This window comes from Scylla paramamosain, chromosome 3 (assembly GCF_035594125.1).
Source record: "Scylla paramamosain isolate STU-SP2022 chromosome 3, ASM3559412v1, whole genome shotgun sequence".
In the NCBI taxonomy this organism is placed as follows: Eukaryota; Metazoa; Arthropoda; class Malacostraca; order Decapoda; family Portunidae; genus Scylla; species Scylla paramamosain.
In genome coordinates this window covers 34,357,022-34,384,521 of record NC_087153.1, presented here as the reverse complement: position 1 = coordinate 34,384,521, position 27,500 = coordinate 34,357,022, and the positions used below count along the sequence as shown (strand labels likewise).

The window sequence follows — 27,500 nt, the reverse complement described above, 5'->3', positions numbered from 1 at the left end:
ATATATATATATATATATATATATATATATATATATATATATATATATATATATATATATATATATATATATATATATATATATATATATATATATATATATATATATATATATATATATATATATATATATATATATATATATATATATATATATATATATATATATATATATATATATATATATATATATATATATATATATATATATATATATATATATATATATATATATATATATATATATATATATATATATATATATATATATATATATATATATATATATATATATATATATATATATATATATATATATATATATATATATATATATATATATATATATATATATATATACTTTAAATGTGGACATTCGAAATATTCCAAGTTTCAGATGCAATAATTCCAGGTATAAAAAATCGAAATGTTGAAGAGGAGAGAGATTAAAGAGATAGAGAAGGATAGAGAGAGAGAGAGAGAGAGAGAGAGAGAGAGAGAAAAAAAAAGAATGGGTGGAAGGGAGAGGAGAGCGAGGAAAATGTTAAAGTTAGTACATTTGAACTTGGCTTTTAGAACTTCACTCCATTTCATATAGACAGGATTTATCTTTCATAAATAAGTATGTATGTACGTATTTTTATTATTATTATTATATATGTATATATATATATATATTTTTTTTTATGTAGGAAGGGCACCGACCAAGGGCAACAAAACTCTGACAAAAAAGACCTACTAAGATTATGATAATGGTTATGATGATGATGATGATGATGATAATAATAATAATAATAATGATAATAATAATAATAATAATAATAATAATAATAATAATAATAACAATAATAATGATAATAGACGGTAATTATGTATGTATGTATGTATGTATGTATGTATGTATGTGTGAATGTATGTATGTACGTATCTGCCTGTGTGTTTGCATGTACAGTACGTCCTGTCATTGAACTCAACAGCAGCATAAGGTCAAAGTTCTTTTCGGTTCAGTGACTTTTTGTTCCGTGTACATGGCGGATGTGTGGCGCAGACGATGCTGGACGAGGCAAAGTGAGAGGGAGTTTTCATGATAATAATACAATGTTAGATAAAATGCTTGAAAAGTTTTCCCAGTGATGCAAACGTTTGAACCTGTTTCCTCGGTCTTGCAATCTTATGTCAAGGTTATTTTTAATTTTGTCGTGTGATACCTGTTTTTCTTTTCTTTTTCTTTTTTTTTCTATTTTTTTTTTTTTTCTACCTTCCCTGAAACATTTCTCATCCTTATGTTTTAGTTGGCTGTTACTTTTATACCATCCCTTACTTTGCTTTGTCTGTTGTCCTTTCCTTTCCAGTACTACTTTTATTTTAGCTTTTTTTTTAGGTATTTTTATTTCATCCCTTGTTTTGTTCTCTCTGTTTTTTGTTGCTGTTCTCTTTTCCTATTTATTTTTCTCTCTCTTTCCCAATAGGATCTGAGCTTCATGTAACATTTCTTAATCTGATTTTACCCTTCACATGGACTGCCACGTGTAGGTCTGACGGCTTCTTGCTGCTTCCCTTATATTCTTATGTTCTATGTCTTGTTATATTTATTCTTGTTACATTCTCTTTTTTTTCTCTTTTTTTCCAACACGAGACGAGCTCCGTGCAGCATTCCACTGCCGGGCACTCTGAGGGCCGTGGTGATGTCTTGTTTATTGTATTTCACGTCAGTCATGCGGCAGTCTCACACTATTCTGAAGTGGTGTTGTGATTCATCTCGCCTCCCTGGTGGTGATGTATGTTCAGCGAGTTGCTCAACACTGCGCCTACAAACATAGTGATGGCTGAAGAGATTAGGGACCTTAATTCTCAAACGTTTTGTCGCTTTATCTCGACGACGCCACAAAATCTGTTGGAAGTTAATAGAAATTCCAAGAGTGTTTTCATGATTCTAGTGATAGATTACCGAGAATTCCGCATCAATAATGGGAAAAACATCCACGAGAACACCAATCTTTTTGGGCTTTAAGAATAATCCTTGTGAAAGCCAGAAGCATTTACGAACCAAAGTGTAAGATTATGTTGCGAAGTAAGAGCACGATCAAGGCCGACCAAAATCCCTTACGATGTGATGGGCTGCGTGTCTGGGTCACGTGCACCTGGTGTGTCCTGCCGGGGCTCAGTGGTTCGGTACCCAGCGACGACCTGCCACGACCAATTCATCCCACTCTCACGTCACATATTGTTATCACGAGGCTCCAAAGAAGGGTTATGAGAGTTATATATCACGAATGGTGTAAACTCCTTCTATAAGACGCAATATAAAGATACAGTGGTGAATTAGAAACATCAAATCAAACACCCCGTTCTGTAAAGACACTTATCTTGTAACAAACTGTAGTAATGATTCAGAAACTTATGGGTTATTATACTTTTACCTCCCTGTTTGTGAGTGGCAGAAAAAAAAAAAAAGATAATCTGACTGTAAATATAGGCACAGCTTACTGTTGTACTGCGCCGTAAGGGGCGTACACCACTATGTACGAGTATGGGCCGTCGATGAAATTGCGCCGTTGATAGAAAACACTCTTATCAGGCTCAGCGACATTACTGCTTCTCTGGGGATGAAACTCTTAACTTTGTACTCAACATTGTACTCTCACCAGCTCATGGCAAGAACACTGAAGCTTGGGGAAGAACACTGAGACATGACAAGAACAAGAACATTGAGACAAGAACAAGAACACTGACACAAGAACAAGAACACTGCGAGGCATCACAAGAACATTGAGACATTAAAACCAAGACTACACTGAACCATAACAAATATACACAAACCCTCCCACAGAGTCTCCATATGGCGTCCCTTCGCTAACACTTAAACTTTTCCCTCCGTCATCATCGAAATTAAGGATATTATGGCCAGTAACTCCTCCCTTAACGCCCCAACTTTGAGGTTCAGTTCTCCAACTTATACTTAGCAGCACCGCCGCCTTCTAGCCGTTGCCAGGGACAAAAAAAACGAAGCTTTATGTGACTCCATCCGCGCAGTTGACCGTGTGTACACTGCATTGTCACCAGGCCAAACAAAGGACGGGTGCCAAGGCCGAGGGCGGAAACTCAGACAGACAGACAAGTGGTATAGGAAGAGTTGGAGGGACAAGCGGAAGGATTGGGAAAGAGCAAAAAGGAGAGAAAGGGAGAGCAGGGTGAAGGAAAGGAAGGATAAAGAAAAGAGAGGAGAGGAAATCGCAGTTAGTGACAAGGGCGAGAAGAGAAGGCGGAAAGGACGAAGGGACGAAGGGACAAGAACTAAAAATAGATGGACAAATAAATAAGAAAGAGGGCTGGAGGGAGGAGGAAGGAAGAGAGTTTAGAGGAAGGAAGGACGTGAAAGCAAAGCAAGGACAAGGATTTTGGGGAGGGTGTGAAAGTAAAGGATTTGGAAAGACGAGAAACATTCAACTGAAGTGTGAAGGGCATGAGAGAGAGAGAGAGAGAGAGAGAGAGAGGAGAGAGAGAGAGAGAGAGAGAGAGAGAGAGAGAGAGAGAGAGAGAGAGAGAGAGAGAGAGAGAGAGCCTGAGCTTTCTAATGGAATAAGCTGAGTACAAATTAAACGTAAGAGCACCACACAAATTCTAGACATGATAGATAAAAAGATAAACTTACATAAACAGAAAAGAAGAGAAAAGAAGGAGATGGAAATGAACGAGGAGGACGAGGAGGAGGAGAAAGAGGAGGAAGAAAAATGAGAAGGAGGAGGAACGAATACGTGCAGAGGAAATGAAAGAAGGGATGAGGAGGAGGAGGTAGAGGAGGAGAAGGAGGCATGGAATTTAAACTGCGCGAATAATCTCTCTCTCTCTCTCTCTCTCTCTCTCTCTCTCTCTCTCTCTCTCTCTCTCTCTCTCTCTCTCTCTCTCTCTCTCTCTCTCTCTTACTTGACCTCACCTCACTTGATGCAGTGCGCCCAAGTGACTCCAACCGGCTCGTCTTGCCCAGCCTCCCTCGTGGTCACCCTTCCCTTCCAGTGACACCAATGACAGACCTCGTAAAGTAGATCAAGACTGTAAGATTCACGTTCCTTAACCCTTTAATCGCTATTTGATGCATCTTTCCTTAATTACCAATCACTCTTTACTTGTTATACAGCTTTCTTCACTCTTTACACTTGATAGAAATTGCAACATGTATTCTTTTCTTATCCTCTTTTTATCTTGTAGATGCTTATAAAAATTTCATGCATTACTTCTGTTAATTGTTTCGTATCTCAGTGAAAGGGTTAAGCTGGAATATCGCACATTGCCTCGTCTTATTGTTACGGTCTTAGGAGTTCTAATGTTGAGGTGCAGTGTATTTGATGATAGACGGACAAATATTGTACAATGAGTAAGGGAAGTGATCTCGAAAATATTATTATTATTATTATTATTATTATTATTATTATTATTATTATTATTATTATTATTATAAGCTAGGCTAGAGACCTCGACTGGTAAAGCATAATACTACCAACCCGATGGCACCAGCAGGGAAAGCAGCCCAGTCGGAAATCATTAAAAAGGAAAAGAGAAACGGAAAAAAAAGTAAAATAAGATAATAATAAAGATAATGTCAGGTGATTTAAAATGTTGAGGTGCGGTATATTTAACTCTTTGACTGATGGTATTAATATAGCACTTTACATTTCGGCAAATCTAGACTATTTTAATGAGAGTAAAAAATATCACAACAGACACTTGAAGAACACGATTATTCCTTTTGCCATCAGTGTGGTCTTGAAATTGTGTTTTAAACTTGCATCACGACGTTTTATATAGTTTAAGGAAAATTCAGAGCAGTCAAAGGATTAATGATTGACTGACATCATTCTGCAGTGAACAGAGGAAAGAATCGCGGAATGACAATATCAGGTGATTCAAATGTCATTTTGGTATTGTTCATTGGTGATTAGAAGTGGTACTAACATATTCGGCTTAATCAGACGAGTTTTCAGTAATGAATGAAGTAGTAGTAGTAGCAGTAGTAGTAGTAGTAGTAGTAGTAGTAGTAGTAGTAGCAGTAGTAGTAGTAGTAGTAGTAGTAGTAGTAGTAGGAGTAAGAGTAGTAGTAGTAGTAGTAGTAGTAGTTGTAGTAGTAAAGTTATAAGGAAAGTTACAGTAAATTTCTTTGTTTATACATGTACCTCAAAGGGGTGCACTTCAGTTAGAGATAATTCAGCAGTAGTTAAAGTTTTTTGTATCTCACAACTTCCTCTAACTCCCTTCCACCAGAAAGTAACTCGCGATGCCAAATATTGTGGAGGCCAGAAGTTGACTAACTCACAATCACATTCACTAACATTACTAACAACCTCTTCACAAAGCCTGACAGTCGGTGCAGTGGATTCTTAGCAGATCAGAGGACTTAAGATTGGGGGAGAACTCTAGATGCAGTGGGAGGGAGTGGTGCATGCTGCTCGACTACTGACGAAGGTGAAAGATTAAAGAGCAAGTGATAGACAGGTAAAGCCAGCCAATGGAGTAGGATGGCCAGTTCCCCTCCCTGCAGCCTTGAACCTTACCAGTCGCTGCTAACTGGTGCCCATTTAAGGCTGGGTAAACCTAGGAATCGCCAGTCACCTGAGAAAACCCTGACAAAATTCGAGCCTCTTGACTTCCTTCTCGCACTGAAAACTGATGCGCCAGAATCACTATAAGAATACACCCAAAATGCACAAGAGGTATAACATCCGGTGCACTAGTACATTCAGGGACTTAACTGTATTCGGTGATGATGTCATGTAAACAATGATAATGATATGAGGAGGAGGAATAAAATAACTATGACTAATGACTGATAATGATGATGAAGAGGAGGAGGAGGAGAAAGAAGAAGGAAGCGCAGCAGGAGGAGTAAGAGGAAGACGATAAGGAAGACTAGAAGAGGCACTGCGTTGTCTTAGCGGAGTGGCAGGTAATGGAAGAGTGAAGGAAGGGGAGGGGGAGGTGGAATGTTACTTGAGATGTGGTAGATAAGAGAGGCTTTGATTTATGGACGGAAAGGGGAAGAAGTAAGAAGAGAAGCAGGAGGAGGAGGAGATGGTGGTGGCGGTGGTGATGGTTGTGGTGGTGGTGGTGGATCAGATATGGGAGAGAAAACAAGATAATACGCTTAATGCTGCAGTCTCCCCTTTGTCCTCCCTTTCCCCTCACTTTGCTGACCCCTTATCTAGCCACTCCCTCCACTTTACACTCTCTTTCACACCCTCTCCAGAACAAACCCAGCGTTAATGAAGGAAGGCGGAGGTGAGGCAACTACAGGTGTTTGATGGTGTGTTAAAGAAGTTATTTTCATTTATTTATTTATTCTATTTATTTATTTATTTTATTTTTTTTTATGCATGAATGAGGCAGATCAAGAGTACCAAAGGAGTTAAAAAATCTCCTTCCTCTTCCGTCTCTTCCTCCTCCTCCTCCTCCTGAAAGATCTTAACCGGAGAGCAGATCAGAGAATAAAGTGCTGTGTTTTGTTTTCATCAGTCTACGTGTGTGAATCCAATGCGAGATAAGATAGCTGGTTTCAGTCACATGCCTCACCACGTCGGCTCAGGAGGAAGTCTTGGCAAGGGATACCGAGAGACGAAAATAAAGGAGAAAATATTATAAGAGAGACTATACAGGGGAAGGATGAGATATTAGAGAAGGTAAACAGAGAATAGTAAAAAGTAAACAGAACCTTACCCTTTCTCAGTTTATACCAACAGGTAAAGGATGTAAGAGGTGCAAAAATTAAAGATAGAAAAAAAATATATGAACAACAGTAAGTAAGGTAAGATTATATAATAGAACATGAGAGAAAAAAAAAAAAAGAGGTTCAGAAAGAAGAAGAAGAAATAAATAAATAAATAAATAGATACTTCTTTCTTGCAGTATATAGATAGATGAAAAAGTAAGACGCATGAAATGGATACAAAATATAAGAAAGAAAGAGACAGCAAAAGGAAAGGGAAATATACAAGACGACACAAGAAAGAAAAGAAACAAAGGTTAAAAACATACAACTTCGTAACAGTACATTTATAGGTAAAGACTTTCAGAGATGAGAAAACCAGAAGACTGAAAAAAGAGAGAGAGAGATGACGACGATAAGAAAAGAGAAGACAATAAGAAGAAAAAAATAAAGGACACACACACACACACACACACACACACACACACACACACACAGATACACAGACAGACAGAGAGAGAGAGAGAGAGAGAGAGAGAGAGAGAGAGAGAGAGAGAGAGAGAGAGAGAGAGAGAGAGAGAGAGAATGTCTTTTCCGTACGCTTCTTTAGCCACGCCCTTTACAACTGTAACAAAAGCAAGAACAAAGAAAAAGAGAAAACACACAAGAGGGGAGAGGAGGAAATACACACACACACACACACTTAAAAAAAAAAATTGACCTCATACTCCCCTGGCTCTTCAGACACGCCCCTCTCATAGCAAAGGCAAAGCAACACAAGTGACTTTAACACCCGCTGACAAAACATGGCTTCAGAAAATATGTACACTTCTCTCCCCTAAGGATTTCCCTCGTCCTTCCCCTTCTCCTTCGAGTCTGCTGAAGAAGATGCAGGGGAAGAACCGAGCGTTTTGCGGGGAACCACTTCCAGACGGGGGATTAAAAATTAAGGGATGGAAGGAGGGAGAGATGCAAGGAAGAATGATGACATGAAGGAAGGAGATGGAGAAAAGGGAGGAATGAAAGAAGCAGAAATTTATACATGGTTTAGGAAGGAGGGATTGTTTGTAAAGGAGAAAGAAGGAAGTAAACGTGAGAAAGAGAGAAAAGCAAACAAGAAAGAAGGAGAGGAGATAGGAGAAAGGTGAATTGAACGAAGGGATAAAATGGGATGGAATGGGAGAAAGGAAGGAAGGAAGAAGATAACATAAAGGGATTGAGAGAAAAATGAAATAGCAGAGAGAGATGAAAGATAGAAAGAAAAATGAGGAAGTGAGAAATGAAAGAGATAGGGAGGAAGGATGAGTGACAAGGGGGGGGGAGAGGGGGAAGGAAGGAGAATGATAAGTATTTTTTTGAGGGGGGGAGGAGGTGGGCGAGGGAGAGGGGTAGGACTGGAGGAAGGGGGAAGAAAAACAAAAAGAAGATGAAGAAGGGGAAGAAGAGGAGGATCACATCTAATAAAGGGTTTGTGTACTTAGGTTAAATGACTCGTTTGTTTCTTTATTCATCAAGTTCTTTACATAACGACCTTTCGCTCCTTCATATCGTGTTTTACTTAAGTGTATCTGAACTTGATTTTTTTTTATTTTTTTTTCATTATTACAAACAAGTTTCCAGACACTGATTTTTTTTACTGGAGTCTCTTCTGGAGTTTTGTAATTAGGAAAGAGTTAAAAGTAATCTATTCTCTCTTTTTCTGTTCCTATACAAATAATGTTTACAGTGATTCGAATGTTGACAAAGGATGACCGCGGCAGTGAGAGGATTAATTACATTACCCGCCTATTATTTATACCATCTCTCTCTCTCTCTCTCTCTCTCTCTCTCTCTCTCTCTCTCCTCTCTCTCTCTCTCTCTCTCTCTCTCTCTCTCTCTCTCTCTCTCTCTCTCTATTGATTCTCTGTTTCACATCAAGGACGAACAGTTCCCTAAAAAAGAAATAGAGTGAAAGCAAAAGGGAATATTTTCTGATTGTCACAAAAAGAAAGAAAAAACGTGAAAAGAAAATCAAATGAAAAATAGACATACAAAAAGTTTATTTACATTGTTTTTAAAAGGTGTGTGTGTGTGTGTGTGTGTGTGTGTGTGTGTGTGTGTGTGTGTGTGTGTGTGTGTGTGTGTGTTGACTGACCTGTCTTTCTTCAATCTGTGTTTGCTTTTGTTTGTCAGGTAACAGTCGCTTCAGAAGTCTGTCTGTCTGTCTGTTCCTTTGTTTGTCTTTCAGTCATTTTGTCAGCTTCAACGTGATAAAGTTTTTGCGTTATCCTGCTTTCCTTCCTTCCATCTTTCTCCTATTCTTTCTCTTCTTGTTTGTCTTCTCTCTCTCTCTCTCTCTCTCTCTTTTTCTGTTTTGTCTGTCAGTCTTTCTTGGTCTTGTTTTATTCTTGTCCTTCTTGTTTTTTTATTGTTTTCTTGTCCTTGTTCTTCTTGTTCTTCGTGTTCTTGTTCTTGTTTTTTCTTCTTCTTAGCCTTTTTTACCTCACTTTAAATAGCCTCTCTAAGACCAAGAGGTATGCTTCTATTTGTTCTTCCAACTGTATTCCTTTGTTTTACTTAATTTGCTACTCTTCTTTTTCTCCACCACCGTTACCAGTTTCACCGCTCTGACCATGCAGTTTCCCTATCATACCCGTTTTCCCTCAAGATTTGCTTCGTTATGTATAAGACACGCCTCGGCAAGCTCCCTCTTGTTCACATTCGTCCTGTACTTCCCCTTTCCCTTCCTTCTTCTCCTCCTCCTCCTCCTCCTCCTCCTCCTCCTGACGCAGCACATTGCACGTTAGGTACCTCAATGGACCACTCCTTCAAGCCAAGCCCTGTGTGTGTGTGTGTGTGTGTGTGTGTGTGTGTGTGTGTGTGTGTGTGTGTGTGTGTGTGTGTGTGTGTGTGTGTGTTTGTTTGTGTGTGTGTGTGTGTAGCTTAGATCTTTTTCAAGGTCTGCCGTCTTTGAGTGCAGCAATAAAATGTGAGCTATGAAAGAGATAAGAGAATCAAAGTAATCAATAATGGTGACCGCTTGGTGAAGGAGGAAATGCAGGAAGTGGAGCAGGGTTGGGTCATTGTCAGAGTAAAGATAACGGCAGATGAGGGAAACAACTGTGATTTTGTGCCCGGATTTACTGGTGACTTCACCCACTTAATAAAGATAATAAGATTTTATCGCACGAGAAGCAACGCATATAAATTCATGACTCTGCTTTGTGAACGGTGATGAGTTATCTCAGTTTTTCATTGACGTGTGTAAGGAATTAAATAGCAGTGGAAGTCATTGGGTCCTTCAAGTATATTTCCATGAGTGTAGTGATTTTTAAAGCATATTGCATCTTCAGTTGAAAAAAAAATAAATAAATAAAAAAGAAAAATCCACGAGAGCTTGACTATTCATCCCTGTGGCCTTTGAAAATAATCCTAATGAGGAAAAGGGTTTCAGATTACGGGGATTAGTCACTGTGATTTTTTTACTGAGAACATCGTATTGTACAACATATTTTACGAGTACTAGGGAATCCAAGGAACTTTCAGACTATAAGCATTTGATCCACTTTTCTTCTGATTCTCGACAAAGGTGGGGTGTTATCTGTCTGTTCTCGTGGTGTCGTTATAACATGGCTTGTCAAAAGGGACGATTATATTTTCGTTATGATAGTATTACATCACACCAGACTGAATCAATATATATTTTTTTTTCATATAACGTTTCCATAATTTTTTTTTCCATCCGTATTTTCCTTTTTTTTTTCATTATCCCTCCATTCCTTCATGTCTCTTTTTTTTTTTTTTTTACTTCTCCGGCCAGCCATGCAGGTGAAGAGAACCACGCCAGTACACGTCCCCACTGTTCTTTTTTTTTTTTTTCCTGTCGTTGCGTGACTCCTTCTCATCCTTTCTCGTAACGGGGGTAACACAAGGATCTGTTTGCTTTCCTCCGCCCGCTTCACTTGTCGGTGTGTGACAAAGGGTGTAGTATCGTGCTATCTTCTAATTGGCGTAAGCTGTGTCTTTGTTCAAGATGCTATCAGTCAATGGTGAGTGTGGCGTGTTCTTCAAGATGCGGAATTCGAGAGTGTAGGAACTGATACACATTCAGCGGGACAGCAGCAGCTTAGATAACTCACTCTCCTTGTTCCACGTATCTCTGCGGCGATACTTTGAATATACCTGCTTTAAATAGTAATAGTTATCAGATAATTAGATAGATAGATAGATAGATAGATATTTTACTGACCACATCTATGACTTAAGTAGTACATCACATAACCATATGAACACAGACACTAATTAGTTTTTTTTCTTTTTTTTAATCACATGCCAAGACAAGATACGCTTTCGTGATTGCTATGGGAGAGAAAAATATCTTAAAAAATGTGAAAGGAATGTCTGAGAGGAAGAGAAAAAAAGAGGTGGACGAGGTGGAGCGTTAGTGGTAAGAAGAGGAGAGGAAGAGGGCTTAGAGGAGATAAGTTAACAGATAAGAGGTGCGGCGGCCCTTGAATATGGTGCCCTTTCACCTTGTACCTCCCCTTCTTCCCTTCCCTACCTCCCTTCCCTTCATTACCTTCATTATTTTCTTCTTTCCTCTTTCTATTTCTGACGTTATTCTTCCTTTCTTACTTATCTCCTACTTCTTTTCTTTCCTCCCTCCTTAGCGTTCTCCCTTCCTTCCCATCTCCTTACTCTTTTTCATCCTTTTTCTTCCCTCCTCCTTCTCCTTCATCTTATTTTCCCTTTATTCTTCTTATATACTTCATATTCCTCATATTACCCTCCTCTCTCTCTCTCTCTCTCTCTCTCTCTCTCTCTCTCTCTCTCTCTCTCTCTCTCTCTCTCTCTCTCTCTCTCTCTCTCTCTCTCTCTCTCTCTCCTCTCTCCTCCTCCTCCTCCTCCTCCTCCTCCTTCCTTTTCGCTTTTCCTTGTCCTTTCCATCTCCTTCCCTCTCTCCTCCTTCCCTTTCTACTTTCTTTCTTTCCACCTCCTTCCCTTATGTCCTCCTCCCCTCACACTTTCTCCTCCTCCTCCTTCTCTCCTTTCTGTTTTCCCTCTCCTCTTTGACTTCCGTGTCTCTTTTCCTTTCCCCTCCTTCATTCCTTACTATCTTTTTCCCCTTCTCTCTTCTTCCTCTTTCTCTTCCTTCCTCTCCTGGTGTATATCTTCAAGTTAATTGGCGTCTGGATCTTGCAACGAGTAAGGGAGAGCCATAGTTATTCACCCCCCTCATTACCACCACCTGTACTCACCTTGGCCAGCTCCTCCCTCCGCACTATCACCTCAGTAAAGTCTTTCCAACACACATCTCTCCATAAGTCCCATTTACACGCATAGTTTCTCTCACATTTCGACTTTATCTTCCACCTACAGGGTCTCTCTCTCTCTCTCTTTCTCTCTCTCTCTCTCTCTCTCTCTCTCTCTCTCTCTCTCTCTCTCTCTCTCTCTCTCTCTCTCTCTCTGAATAAAAAAAAAGATAGTTGTGCTATCACTGTTAGATCGCGATAAACAAATCCTCTTGAACTAATGAAACGATAAGTGTTGTCATGCACTTGATTTCAGATTTTGTTTACTTTGCTGCGGCGTCACTCCGTTCTCGTGTCTCTCTTCCGGCTGTGAGATGGTGTGTATCGCTTATAATGAGGACGTTTGCTGGGCTATTTATTGTCCCGAGGGAGCTACAAGGTTACATGTTTATAGTTTTCAATGCAGTGTTGCAGACTTGAGAGGTCGTGCATAGTGTCGTAGACCGAGGTGTTGCATGGATTTGGTGTATAAAGACTACTGGTAAATTCACAAACATTTTCATATTTTGCTTGATAACTAGTAATTATTTTCTTACGAGTCGAAATTTCTCACTCGTATTCGTCTTCAGTTCGTTCAAAGTTATTTGGTGTCACTTTATATCTCCAACATATTTATTGATCAACGCAGTCATCGCGGAAGAACACAGAGAATATCAAATTCATTAACACAATTAATATTTAATCAGCGCAATTAGTGTTCAGTTAGAAAAACACACATGACATCAGCATCACATTAATTATCATAAATATTCCTTGATTAAGTAAATTTTCGTACACCATATAAACTAATCCTACCAAACATTAAACAACATGTAAATATCCTACTCCTCTTTTAATAACATACTCGATTTCTAGACTGCATTACGCTTTCAAGTTCCACTTACTTTTTTATTCCATCCATCTCGGCCCCTCTCTGGTCAGGCCCTCTAGAACCTTTAGTTCTCTGTCTGTTCTGTCTGTCTGTGATAGCTACTCTCTCTGTTACTCTATTTATATACAATCGTTTGTATATACTTCCCTCAGAAAATTATTTTTATTTTCATAACAGTTTACATATCTACCATTCACGTTTCTCATTTACGCATATGATCCGCCCACAGACGTGGTACTTGATACAGAACGCCAGTCAGGATATACGGGCAATTTGGGGGCGGAGCTTAAGTGGGCATGGATATGTTTCTATAGGCTGCCCTTTCCTTCTGGTGCTTCACGCCTCCTGACCTACTTCTACTTTCCCTTTCAATCACTTTCTCTGCCTTGCACCCTACATCATTACGGTTAATCCTCTTTTGACCCAGGTTGCCTTCCCTGCGGTTTATGGCCTTCTTCCTGTTGTGTAATGCTTGGGTCTGTGTCCATGTTTATTATTTTCTTGGCTCTCTCGATATCAAATGCTTGTTTTCTCCCTACTCCATCCGTCTTCTCTATTTCTTCTTCTTACTTATTCTGTCTTCTTCTCTTCCTTATTCTTTCTTATTTTGTCTTCTTTCTTCTGATTTATTTTATCTTCTTTTCTTCTTACTTCTCTCTCCTTTTTTGTTCCGTGACAACACCGTGGGGTCACCACAGTTGTGACAGGCTAAAGAAAGTTGTCGTTCATTACTTTTCCCTCGTCTCCAACTTCCATTTCACTCCCAAATCCTGATGCCGCTTCTCCTCCACCCACGCTCACAGACACAGAGGATTCGCTCTATCTTTCCCCTTCTTGGCCTCTCACATCCATTTCGCTCCCAATTCTTGATTCCGCTTCAATTCCACGCTCATGGTCCCAGTCACTGATCCAGGGCCTGCCACGTGTAGGCCTGATGGCTTCTTGCAGTTTCCACTACTTAGTCCTTATGTCCATCAATCATGTTACCTGATCTGCTGTGGCCTTTTTGTCCCAATGTCAGCCGTGGGTATTCACCTCCAGCTGACACCTGCTTGCCTCTCACTGCTTCCTTGCGCCAGTGATACACAAACATGTTTCGAGCAAGCTCACCGCGTCGCGGAATCAGTGACACATACTCATGAGTTGCCGCTGTGCTACTGAAAGTGATACCGGACAGGCTCGTCATAGATCCTTACGTTCGAGCTCCTTCTCTCATTCCTTGTGATTTTCTAATAAATTTATCAAGGACTGGAACAGTTTATTATTTCCTCACAAGCACATCACATTAACAAAAGCTTATGCGACTGTGGTACGGTCATTATTATAGTAGTCCAAATAGTAATAGTAGTGGTAGAAGCAGTAAGAGCTATAGGAGTAATGCTAGTGCTGAAAATTGTAGCATTTAGTAGTAGTAGTAGTAGTAGTAGTAGTAGTAGTAGTAGTAGTAGCAGTAATTGTTGTTATTGTTGTTGTTATAGTAGTTGTAGCAGCAGCAGCAGCAGCTGCTGCAGCAATGGTAGCACAGAAAGGACATCTGAGTAATTCGTAAGTTCTCAGACAAGCCAGAATCTCTTAATGTTTTGGAATTAAATGACCCTCAGATATTATAAACGTTCTCCCGAAGCTCTAAAGAGAAAACTTGATATCAATAAAAATTAATAAAGTTGGCAATAGCAGAATCTACAATGGCAATTTGAAGAAACATCAGGATTTATAAGTGCATGAGAAACTTTGTAAGTGGTGGTTTCAAAAGCACCAGAAACTGAAGCTCTGTGCCAGTATTGGGAGACATCGAAGCGGCGACAATGCATCGACTACATGAATATTAGCGCACCTCAAGCAAGAAAGATGGATGTTGAATTGTATATATATAAAAGGCGGAAAATTTCATGGTTCAGGATGAGGCGGGGAAGAAACATCTTTCCTGGTTAAGATCGTGAAAATTCCGGATATTCAAGCAGATAAAATATGAAGAAGGTCAAAGGCATGGACACGCCACGATACTTGTCCGCTTGAAGATATTGTATAATTTCGTACGCGTGTACTGCACTGGGAAGGTCACTCAACTGTCGTGGTTTTGAGAGCCAAGCGATTAGTCACAATGCCAACAGTCACTTCTACAGTCCCGCCAATCTTCCTCCTCAGCGAAGAGTGTTCGCTGTCCCTCCACTCGTCCTATATCAGTTTTCCTCCACCGCCCTCTTTGTGAATAGTTCTTTCTGGAAAATCATTATGCAAGCATTTCTATGAGGAAGTTGACAGCCTGGTGAATGGACTAAGTACATTTTGGTGGTAATAGGGATAAATTATTATAACACTTACATTATTAATTAAAGGAATAGAAAATTTAACCTAAAGCAATATATTATGTAAAGGAAAGGGATTAGATATAGATACGAGTAAGTTAGTCATTGTGAAGCTAACCATCGTCTAGTGTAATTGCCTGCCATTGTACTGTTGGCAGAGTTTGTATGAGTGCTTTCAATTCACGAGTGGAAGGTCTGCTGTGTGTGTGTGTGTGTGTGTGTGTGTGTGTGTGTGTGTGTGTGTGTGTGTGTGTGTGTGTGTGTGTATGTGTCATGGGACAAAAAGCAAAATAGGAAGAAAAAAATACAGAAGATAACATCATTCAAATATCAATCCTGTAAAATTATTTTGTAGCGTAAAGGAATGGTCATGAATATAAATATTACTTTCTTCTTGGATACATAAATAAAACTTTGCTTTTATAAGCTAGAAGTTGTTGAATTAGATGTTGATAATTGAAATGAAGATGGCGCGAGCGTAGGAATACATTTCTTGTTTTACACGGTAAAATGTAAAAATCCATGTTTTCGATTTTTGCTGGGCGAGTCACATGAAAAATTCCAATCACAAGATATTGTAGATTAAGAAGAAACAAATTATAACTGATAATATTATGTATTTTGAGAAAAATTCTTTATTGATATTAAAATCCAAAAATTATAAATGGACTATCTTATGGTATGGGAGTATGTGGGACCATTAGCAAAAATGTTCAAAAACAATCTGCAAAATTATGACATAATTATTGCGGAAGGACTCGTGTGTGTCGACTGCGCCCTATATAAAGCTCGGTGCAAGATTTCGGCTCAGACGGTAATCGAATCACATTGGGACAGGGACGTCATATCTCTTAATTATCCTCTGGTGTTTAACCTTTGTTTCTATGAAATTAACTATTTTTGTGTTTATATATATATATATATATATATATATATATATATATATATATATATATATATATATATATATATATATATATATATATATATATATATATATATATATATATATATAATTACTTGAGACGCTAACCGAATCTCATTTGGACAGGTACAAGAAGAAACATGTAAATTCCCTTGCCAATCAACTCACTAGGACTTTAAGATGGAGGAGGGGGGGCAAAAGAAAATTTAAGGTGTAAACTTTTAGTGTGAACTGTTTTTATAATGTATTAGTCAAACACTAGTGATACATGCACATTTTTTTTTCTTTTTTATATAACATCTACACTAGTTTCAGGAGTTGTTTTATGAAAATTAAGGAACTCTGAGCACATTCAAATTAATGGTGGAAATTATTCATTCAAAGTATTTATCATGAACTGATTATATAGCATTGTTTCCAGTAGAAGGGTCCCACAACTCCCAGGTAACAGTGATTAATTAATTATTAGATATATCAGTGTATATTCAGAAATAAAATAAAATAAAATATATGAAATTTTTACTGTTATTAAGAAATCAACAAAAAAAAAAAAAGTGTCTTATAGACCTCCGGCTAAAACGCTGCTATACAAAAAAAAAAAAAAATGAGGTCAAAAATATTTGGCAGAAACCATGACTGGTGGCAGCTACTCTTTTATTTATTTTTAAACATTAGTAGCAGTCAATCAGAATAAAGTAAACAACTTAAAAGAAAATTACCTTATAACTTAATTTAAATAAGTGATAAATAAATAAATCTTGACTTTAAAAATTAATTTCAAACTAAAAAAAAAAAAAATGAATCCTCCTCCGTGAAATGTGTGTGTGTGTGTGTGTGTGTGTGTGTGTGTGTGTGTGTGTGTGTGTGTGTGTGTGTGTCTCAGCCTCACATCCGGCTGTATTATCACTGTATAAGATTACACGATACCATCTCCCTTTTCATCCGCGAGGTTGCACGACATCTAGCGGGGCCGGTAGCGGAGATAAATGCGAATCTGAAGTGTGCGGAAATGCCCGGGCCACTAACATAGGGTTGCCGTGCGTTGAATAAGTAAAGTAGCTGAAGTACCTTCCATTGTTCAGACAAGTCTTTCTTTGTCTTTAGCCTGAGTGTGCTAGAAATTTGAAGTGTTATTTGAGACGTCCTCACGGAATTCAGAACCATATCAGCTCCAGCGGCCATTAGGGAAGCTAGTGATTTGTTGAGGTTGGTAGGTGATGACAGAGAGAGAGAGAGAGAGAGAGAGAGAGAGAGAGAGAGAGAGAGAGAGAGAGAGAGAGAGAGAGAGAGAGAGAGAGAGAGAGAGAGAGATAGGGGTTAATGTGTGTGTGTGTGTGTGTGTGTGTGTGTGTTCTTGTTGAAGGTCGCACCTCACCACACTGACGTCAGCACACTTAACACCTTCAGCCAATAGCGTGGCTCGATGAGCTGGGCGTGTAGGACAACTCTAAGCCAGAGGGACATTTGACCTGACAGATTAAGAAAATATGAATTGATGTGAGCTTTCCGTGGTTCCAGTTTTGGAGAGAGAGAGAGAGAGAGAGAGAGAGAGAGAGAGAGAGAGAGAGAGAGAGAGAGAGAGAGAGAGAGAGAGAACCAGTCTATCATACTTTCCTCACTTGTCATTTCTTAACGGCATATATCATAATTATCACCCCTCTCAGCATCCTCACTTCCACCACCACCACCACCTTCTCCTCCTCCTCCTCCTCAACCTCATCTCAAAAATGTCTTGACGTCATTCGTCCGTAGTTATCTCTGTAATCTTGGTAACCTTTACTTAGTAAGGTCAGATGGAAGAGGAAGCTCTCCTTTGTTTGGGTTTGATTAGAGGAGAGCAGAGGCATGTTTTGACGGAGAGATAGCCAGGGGTGTAGAGGGAGGAAACTTCAAAGATAGGGTATTGGGAGGCATTGTCAATATCCGAATGCTGAGGAGTGGAAGAGGATGCCGGGACGTGTCAGGTGCACCGAGACCTGTGTACTCGTGTTACCTTACTGAGGGAGAGACGTGAGGCTTTATTGCACACTGGTGGCGCACGACTGGACGAAGGTATACAGAAAGAATTGCAAGAAGAGTATCAGAAGATGCGTGTGTGTGTGGGAATCAATAATTTTCTTCCTCAAAAAAAAGGTGAGTTTCTAGCATGCAGTAATGGTTGGTAAGATCGGACGTATCTTGGGAATGAAGTATCATGTTTTGCCATTGTGCTGTGGTGAGATTCGCTCGGGTGGATGGGCAGCCGATGGTAAGCGCAATATAAGGGACAGTGCTGAGAGTTCGATATTTCCTGAAGGATTGAGAGCAAGGAAGGTTCAGGGATGATTTTCTCTCTCTAAATATTGTAGTGGTGTATTCGTTTCGTTGTAAACCCCTCATAAACTTTAAAGGGTAATTGCAAATAGAAGATACATCAAAGGTTGGTGATGCCGGTCCCTATTCCTCGAGTTTAAACCCAAACACGCAAAGCCACCACATAACTATGCTTGCCCACTTCTCTGCCTGACCCAAGCAAATATCAAACAAAGCTTATATAAATGTACAAATATATCTAATTCTGGCAGGCATTCAAACTCCCGCAGAGCCTCAACCATATCTATCAATATCTATCTTTATGCACCTGTGAAAACACCAATGGCTTCACTATTATGAAGGAAAAAAAATAAGGTGAAGGTGGGTATGAGGAAGAGCAAGAACAAGAAAAGCAACAACAACTACTGCATTTTCTTTCTCCTTTCCCAAGTGTCAGAGTTTGGCGCCACGAAAAATCCCATCTCTGGTAGTTCCTGGTCCTTCCATCTTCTTTTGTTGCACTAATTTTTGTAACTCCACCTTAACTACTACAATGTAATTCCTAGTACTACTCTGCTGGTGGTGCTGGTGTTGCCCATATGCGGCTTTAGGATGTTTTGGAAGGACACTGGTGGTCTCCTTCAGTGCATCGGTGCTTTTCTTTCCTTTTCTTTTTCATAGTGGTTCTTCTCGAGCGACACACGTTTTCTGTAGTGCCACTTGACAGAAATTGCAGTCGGTCACGTGCCTTTATGACATGTGGGTGACTGCTCCTGTCGACGACAATAGTTTGGAAGGTTTGCGCCACTGGAGGGACATGAATGTGCATGGGGTCCAATGTTCACCTACTAAAACTGACCATCAAGCCACTGCCATTCTAAGGTTGCTGCTGTCGCTGCTCTACCATTACTGCTCCTACTCCTCCTCTTACTACTACTACTCTTACCCCTACTGCTACCACTTCCACTACTACTACTACTACTACTACTACTACTACTACTACTACTGCTACTACAAGGAGGAGGAGTGGTCGAAGTTCGTGATCACATTCCTCTGACAGACGGAGGGGATCACTTAGGTCATGTTATCTTGCGGTAACACGGATTTGGGTACTGATCTAATCAGCGTGAACTGCGTGGCATCTCACACACACACACACACACACACACACACACACACACACACACACACAAACAAACAGTTACATTTAGAGTGCGTCTGGTGTACAAGGAAAGATTTGTTGAGAGCGAGTGAGAGGAAGAGAAAAGAAGGAACGTATATAAGAAATAAGAGCCCTTTTCCCACGTCCCTATCTCCCACTCCCCCCCCCGTGTTATCTTCCTCGTCACTCAGGAACTTGGGAAAAGTGCTCACAGTACCGACCACTGATTAGCATACTTACTTTTTACTATCTGCCCAGTTTTCTTTATATTTTACGAAGGATCCCAGTTTTTTTTCTGATCCTCTCTAATCTCATCAGTTTCCTTCACATAGTCTCTTTTTCCCGCTGTCGTCGTCGTTGTTGTCGTCGTCATCCTCCTCCTCCTCCTCCTCCTCCTCCTCCTCCTCCTCCTCCTCCTCCTCCTCCTCTTCCTTCTCGTCATCATCATTAGCCTCACACTGTACGAGTACAACTATCAGTCACTACAAGATTCACAAATGTGACTTCTCCTTCAGTAACCCTTATTTACCTATCCAGTTATACATGTACAAAATAATCAGGCATCTTATAAACAACTAAGAGTTTTGGTCGGAATACAAGATAAGTCTCACATTTGAAAAGAGAACGTGAATGCTTCAGCCAGCCAGCGGTTCTCGTGTCCTCAGGTGGCGAAATTCCTGTCAGACTGAGTGATGGTGTATAATCCTCACATCAAGAAAGGGAGATTTAAACGCACCTGTCTAAGAGAGGATAAAATAAATGTCCTACATGATAGACGTCTTCTGGATGTTAATACGCAATCTTTGACAAATTTCTTTCGATGTACTCGAACACCGATAAGTGTCGCTGTTCATTGGAAGGGACTAATGCAGGACTCTGTAAACAAATTTTGTAAGCAATACGTGTTTTTTTTTTTTTTTCATAGCAAAGGCTCATTATTATTGACGTTTAGCCTTACATGCTTATTGCGAGGAACGTTACGGCTGATGGTTCTTTTATTTCAGTGTTATTTGTTGTTATTATCGTATCTATTATTTTTGGTATTCTTGGGCAGACAAAAAAAAAAAAAAAAAAAAACAGAAAACTAGTTGGAAAGATAAGAAGTGTTGCTGGACTGTCTTAAAACAGATAGATATTCCACAAAGATGAGTTGAGAAAGTTGTAGAAGATTGTGGGAAGTGTTTGTCCTGCAGTGCATGAAGATGTTGCTGCTGCTGATGATGATTGGCGTTTTTCAAAATTTTCCTTAGTGTCCTTTTCCTGTAATTGTTAAGCTGATGCCGCTGTTAAGACACACCTGCCAGGTGTTCCTTTCCTTTGTGTCTCGTCAAGATTCCTATGCTTGTCTGTTGTTTTCAGCGGATATACATAATGCAATGTTCCTTTTTGCTTCTCCTAATGGTGTGGCGTGGGAGGAATGAAGTGAAGTGAACTCTCTTAGATTTTCCTCCTGTGCCACTGACGAGGGAGCACAAATGTATTCCAAATTCTTACTCTTATCAGTTTCACTGCCATGGTCGCCCATTACCATTCAGAGAACAGTGAAAAAAAATGCTTTCAAGGGCAGTAAAAAAAAGAGAGAATCTATTTATTTTGTTTATTAAAGGTTAAAGAACTATTTAAAGGAGAGTGAGTATAAAAATCAACATCTAAAAAAAACTTGTTGATGGTTATATAACAAAAACCTTCAGCAGTGAAAGGATTAATTTCACTTTTTACAATGCCCTGGTGTATCAGAGTGGTGGATGCTTGAAACAGACTTAATAATTACGTCGCTAGTGTTAAGACATTAGGGGATTTTAAAAAGGGTTAGATGAAGTTACGAATAAGGTTGATGGTGTAGAATACTAGAATGCTTTACACAATATCTGCCGCGGGTAGGCCTTCTAGCTTCTTGCAGCCTCCTTCATGTTCTTATTTTTTTAATCATAAGATCAACAAGATTTGATTCACAAGATTAGCTCTATCTGAGTAACTACAAACTACTGCTGCTGCTGCTGCTGCTGCTGCTGCTGCTGCTACTACTACTACTACTACTACTACTACTACTACTACTACTACTACTACTTCTACTACTACTACTACTACTACTATTGTTGTTGTTGTTGCTACTGCTGCTGCTACTGCTGCTGCTGCTGCTGCTGCTGCTGCTGCTGCTGCTGCTGTTGCTGCTGCTGCTGATGCTGTTGTTATTACAATAGCAACTAGGTGGTCAAGCTGAATAATGGTAAGCTGTTTAATGGTAAGGCTACAAATGATTTCAGATAAGCAAAGTAAAAAAAAACGTGCACAAATCACTTACCTTCACACTACGTCACCTGTATAAAAAGTGTGAGTTTGCGGATAGTTTATAGATTTTTTAAGGGTTTTTAATGTAATGACTATCAATCCTTTCCGGCACTTGTGGCTTGCCTCTTCTGTCTGTGTGGCGGTGTTTGTATCATACTCGTATCTTCGCTGACAGCGTACTTGTCTCTGACAACAGCTTGGTCAGGGAGAACCTTGATTCTTAATACCCTTACTGTCTATTTCTTTTCCTTCCTTCCTTCCGTCCTTCCCTCCTTCCTTCCTTCCTTCCTTCCTTCCTTCTTTCTACGTAGATACTTTTAAGGTACTATTTTTTATTTGTCACTTTTCATGAAATTCTTTGTTATTTGGTTGTCATTGTCATCATAGTCGTCTTTCTCGTCGTTCTTGTTATGGATGGTTTATTCTCTGTAATTGCTTGCTGTCACCGTCATCACTCGAAGCAGAAGTACGAGCTAGCAAGTATTATTTCCCATAAGACTGTTTCCATTATTCATTCTCTCTCTCTCTCTCTCTCTCTCTCATTCTCTCTCTCTCTCTCTCTCTCTCTCTCTCTCTGCCTCTCTCTCTCTCTCTCTCCTCTCTCTCTCTCTCTCATTCACATTTCTTTTGTATTTTCTTTTCTACTTCTCATTTCATCTTATCTCCCCCCTTAACTTATCTTCACAGCCTTCTCCTCCTCCTCCTCCTCCTTCTTTATTGATTCCGCGCCATTATCCGTGTCTTCCATCTACATATTTCTCTCTCTCTCTCTCTCCTCTCTCTCCTCTCTCTCTCTCTCTCTCTCTCTCTCTCCTCTCTCTCTCTCTCTCTCTCTCTCTCTCTCTGTGGCAATCGTCTCCGTGGCTAACTGTTAAGCTCTCAGTCTCGAGGAGGTTGCTCATGATCGTCCACGGAAATGACGTCAAGGCACTCTCCACCTCCAAGAACCCTTTTGGTGACATACACTGCTGCCACAAAAGCACTCATCCCTCCACCTTTCCTCTCCTCTCGCAAATACGTACGTACCTCTCCTTCGCCTCCTCCTTCTCTAGCTCCTTTTCTACATGAAATTCTTGTTTTTATTTTGATTTTTTGTTTATTTATTTTTTTTTCTTTATTTTTTTTTTTTTTGTAAGCGTAATAACCCGTGCACTGCAGCTAGGAGGAGGAGGAGGAACAGGAGGAGAAGGAGCAGGAGAAGGAGTAGGATGATGATGATGATGATGAGGAGGAGGAGGAGGAGGAGGAGGAGGAGGAGGAGGGAGGAGGAGGAGGAGGAGGAGGAGGGAGGAGGAGGAGAAGGAGAAGGGGAAGGAGGGGAGAGGAGAAAAGATAACTGATTGATTGATTTCTGGTGCCTTAAATTAATAAATGATTGCTGGTTCATCCCGACCACCACCTTCCTCTTCGTCTTCCTCCTCCTCCTCTTCCTCCCCGTCCTCGTCCTCGTTCTCGTTCTCGTTCTTGTCCTCCTCCTCCTTCTCCTCTTCCTCCTCCTCCTCCTCCTCCTCCTCCTCCTCCTCCTCCTCCTCCTCCTCCTCCTCCTCCTCCTCCTTCTCTTCCGTGTACAGTTCACAAGGTGGTACTCAAGATAGAAAGAAAAAGAAGCATTGGTCGATCCTTTTTCATCACCATCTTCCTTCCTTCCTCACTTAGGCACACGCAACACAAAAGATAAGAAGTGTACATACAAGTATTGATTCCTTGCCTTGCTTCCTGAATTGGACACACAACACTGGTACGGGGAAAAAAAAAAAAAAACTAAGTACTCCCTTTCCTTCTTCAGCTCTCACTCTTTCCTTCACTCCCACTCGTTCTCTCTCTCTCTCTCTCTCTCTCTCTCTCTCTCTCTCTCTCTCTCCTCTCTCTCTCTCTCTCATCTCTCTCTCTCTCTCTCTCTCTCTCTCTCTCTCTTTACATACATACGACCATACTCGAAACATTCTGCGGCACACCTCCACTACTTTCAGAAGATACACTGGTCTTTAGGGATGTTCATACGGTTCTAATAACAGAGTGACAACATTTCTACATTATTGACAGGAGAAACACTCTTGACAACCCGGCTAATCATCTCTGTGGCCTTTGAAAATGGTTGTGGTGAGAGAGAAAAGCGTTTTTGAATACGGGACATAGAGTGGTAAAGACCCAACGTCACAGGACTGCTAGTTAAGTGACATTGCCTTCCTCGAATCCGGCACGGCGCTCTTGTGATCCTCCGTCATCTTGATTCCCGGTAAAAGCTGATAATACCTGAGACGCCACGAACTACTGTTTGTCTCTGTGTGTGTGTGTGTGTGTGTGTGTGTGGGAGAAGCACTTCAGTCCCTGCGTCATTGTCTTCATCCGTCAGTTGATTGCATGTACCATATGACGAGGGACTCAAAGGTAAACAAACAGAGCGACGTGGTAAGGCGAGCGGTGAGTTCCGAGGGAAGGCAGCGCGGTCACCACGCACTGCCATGCCTCTGGTAGCTGACGGGCACCTGTCCCTTTGCATTAGTAGCATACAGACGCCTCTATAGTTGCGGTTACTGAACATTCAGTCATAAGGGAAGATAAACTAAGAAAAAAACAGAAACAAATATTAGTCTAGTGGTATAATTATCTGTTCATTATGATGTGCTTTCCTTGTAGTACAATATATATGAATGGTTTTGCATACATGAATAAATAATGTTTCAGAGCTCCATCTGTCCTTTATGTTTTACAGTGAGTGTGTAGTACTTAAGTGACAGAACGCACTGCTGCTCTTTTTGTTTAAGTAGTGCGTTTACTCTACTTCTTTCATATGTTCATTAGCAATACGAATCGTCATGACTATTTTCATAGAGTTGGAAGTCTGGTCTAAAGTTATGTTAATATTCCGATGTCCGGTTACACAAACAACAAACTTGGCCAGCGTGCTGAATATAAGAAAAAAAAACTTAGACATTATATCATAATGAATAAATTGGCTATTTATATGCGAAGCTGAGATCCTGCTGAAGATTGATAGAACTAGAAATACATAGGAGAGTTTCCAAGTGCCCTGGTTCCTTCCTCCTTGCAAACGATGTGCAGGAAATATGGTGATAATTTTCTTCCAGCCTGACTGCAGTGTGTGTGACTAGGCCTCAACGCTCCTAATGGGCAAGTTCTGAGGAGCGTGCCCTGGTCATGTTCTTACTTCTTAGGACAACAATGATACACAGGAAATTTGCGAAGTTGCTCTAAAAAAAAAAAAAAAAAAAGTTTAGGTGAGATAACGCTTTTCCGTTTACAGTAAGATCACCGCTTGCCGCCTGAACATTTTCACATACACACGAATGCAAGAATAGGAAAATAAAGCATGGAAAGAAAGGCGTGGAAAATGACGTCAAGTTAAATATAGAAGGGAGAGAGAGAGAGAGAGAGAGAGAGAGAGAGAGAGAGAGAGAGAGAGAGAGAGAGAGAGAGAGAGAGAGAGAGAGAGAGAGATTATGGTCAATAGAGTACAGGGGCAGTGACACACTGCAATGTCTTAACGATACCAATACTAAATTCTGATTGGAGTACCTCAGACATGCAGTTATCAATGCGGGGTTGGCAGCACTGCAGCCAGTATCCTTCCCTTTCACTTTTGTCTGTCTGTCGTCCTGTTATCTGCATTTCCTAGAGTCTGATTTTTCTTTTATTCTCTCTTTTACAGATTGTGAGAGTGGCGCCTGCCACGTGGTAAAAGGGAAGAAAACGAGGGTGAGGGAAAGAAATAAAGGGTTAAGAGACGCAGAGAAGAGGAGGCTCCAATGTGGTGATAAGAGCCATACCGGCCACTGTCGCGTTAGTGTCATGGTCGTCACCGAGCTGTGCGGAACGCCCGAGAAAGCTGAAGCACACACCACACACACGCACACATACATACGTGTACTGCATATTACACAAGTGCCTCGCTGCGGGGGCTCTCAGATCCGCCCCGCCTGTCGCCGCTGGAAATTTGCTGAATTTTCTCAGACTTTCAAGCGAAGGAACTTCAAAAGACACGCGTCATTCCTCTTTTCCATAAAAGATATATTTCTGAAAACACAAACTCTCAAAGTCATGTCTCCTTAAAAGTGAGTGTCACAGAAGTGAGCTGACTTGCTAAACAATTAAGTGAACCAGCACAGGGTCACCTAGAACGATACTGGTGATGTCGAACATATCAGCTGTTCAAGACTCCGGGCCTGGGGAGCCATACCTTATGCTGGGCATGGTAGTGACGATAATGGTGATGGTGATAGGCTCCATTGGAAACCTCCTCACCCTCTTCACCCTCTCCCACCAGTTCTACATGCCCCGGAAATACAGGCAAGTGCCCACCGATTGTTAAAACCCAACCGGTCACTCATGCCCTAGTTGTGTTCTTGTGGGTGTCAGATTTGTGTTAATGTGTAGAAATGTCTTTACTGATTCTATTCCCCTCCTTTCTAATGCAAGCGTTAGTTGTCTGCATTTTTTCATCCCTTTCATTGGAATTCTATACTCAGTTCTGTTTTTTTAACTTTCACATGACCCTAATCTATTTCAACCTAAACATCTCCAAAACTAAATTGGTCAAGCTATTTAGAACCGATTTCTATTTACTCTTTGGGGAGACACCAATTATGAAGGATATTTCAAACCCTTGACCACTTACTATATATGTAAATAAAAATTATACACGGAAGTAAAGAACCACACTACTAACAAAATGCGCAGCGGTAGAAAAACGATGGATCAGGTGTGGTCAGGTGACGTAATATTACAAGTGTTATTCCTTCGGATTTCTCGAGCGAAACATTTAGGAAGAAGAAACCAAACCACTCGACGCTCTCGCTTTATATTTACGAAAAATAGGACTATTCTCGACATTTTATTTGCACATATATTCCCTTTTTTATCATAAATATTCATTTCAATATCAATAATTATTACTTAGAAAATAGATAAGACCTTCCAAACACCGAAATCACTCCATCAAAACCATTTCAAAGGAAGGACGACACTTGAAAGAAATGAAGGAAGTGAGAAATTAGGTACCCACATCTTGGATTCGGTACAGTGATACAAAGCAAGAACATTTTCCAGTAGGTCCGTAGTAATGCTTGCTTATACTTTAAAACCCTTCTTCCGCACACTCGTCGTCGGGGTGGCAGTGTTGTCTTTATTTTGGTCCCTATACGAGTACTTACATTGACGGAAATACTGTTTATCATAGGGAAGTCATGAATCCCACCCAAGGAAACATTTCTAGTCATCCCAACTTATTGAGCATGGTTAGGTGAGGTGAAGGGTCACAGTCAGGGGAGGTGAGAGGGAAGCGGTGAGGTGAGGTAAGGAACACTGAAGCGCGGTGAGGAAAAGTGAGGTTGTTCGTTCCTTATGCCCACTTGCTTTTCATCTTTCCGGAAGTAAAGGACGAACTGCCAAAGGTTTACGGGAATAAGCTCATAAGGAACACAGTTTGTTGGGTGTATGTACAGTGTGTGTGTGTCTGTGTGTGTGTGGGTGTGTTTGTGTTTGTGTGTGTGTGTGTGTGTGTGTGTGTGTGTGTGTGTGTGTGTGTGTGTGTGTGTGTGTGTGTGGGTGTGGGTGTGTTTGTGTCTGTGTGTGTGTGTGCTATCAAGACCGAAATCTTTTCCGGATAGTGATAATTCTTGAAGGTGAAAGTCTATCAGATTGTTTTGCTGAC

The 27,500-nt window shown here is 40.3% G+C and overlaps 1 protein-coding gene across 4 annotated transcripts in view; it reads left to right on the top strand.

Annotated features, from left to right (window-relative positions):
- Positions 1-27,500, top strand: part of LOC135094199 (G-protein coupled receptor moody-like) — a 47,553-nt gene that overhangs the window by 9,359 nt on the left and 10,694 nt on the right. For 2 of the 4 annotated variants that reach the window (XM_063994056.1, XM_063994065.1), the window contains exon 2: positions 25,500-26,137. The exons of the other annotated variants lie outside the window; for them this stretch is intronic. In XM_063994056.1, the coding sequence (XP_063850126.1) occupies positions 25,980-26,137 (158 nt within the window). In that variant the 5' untranslated portion in view covers positions 25,500-25,979. The remainder of the gene's footprint in view (positions 1-25,499; positions 26,138-27,500) is intronic. 4 annotated transcript variants of the gene reach the window in all.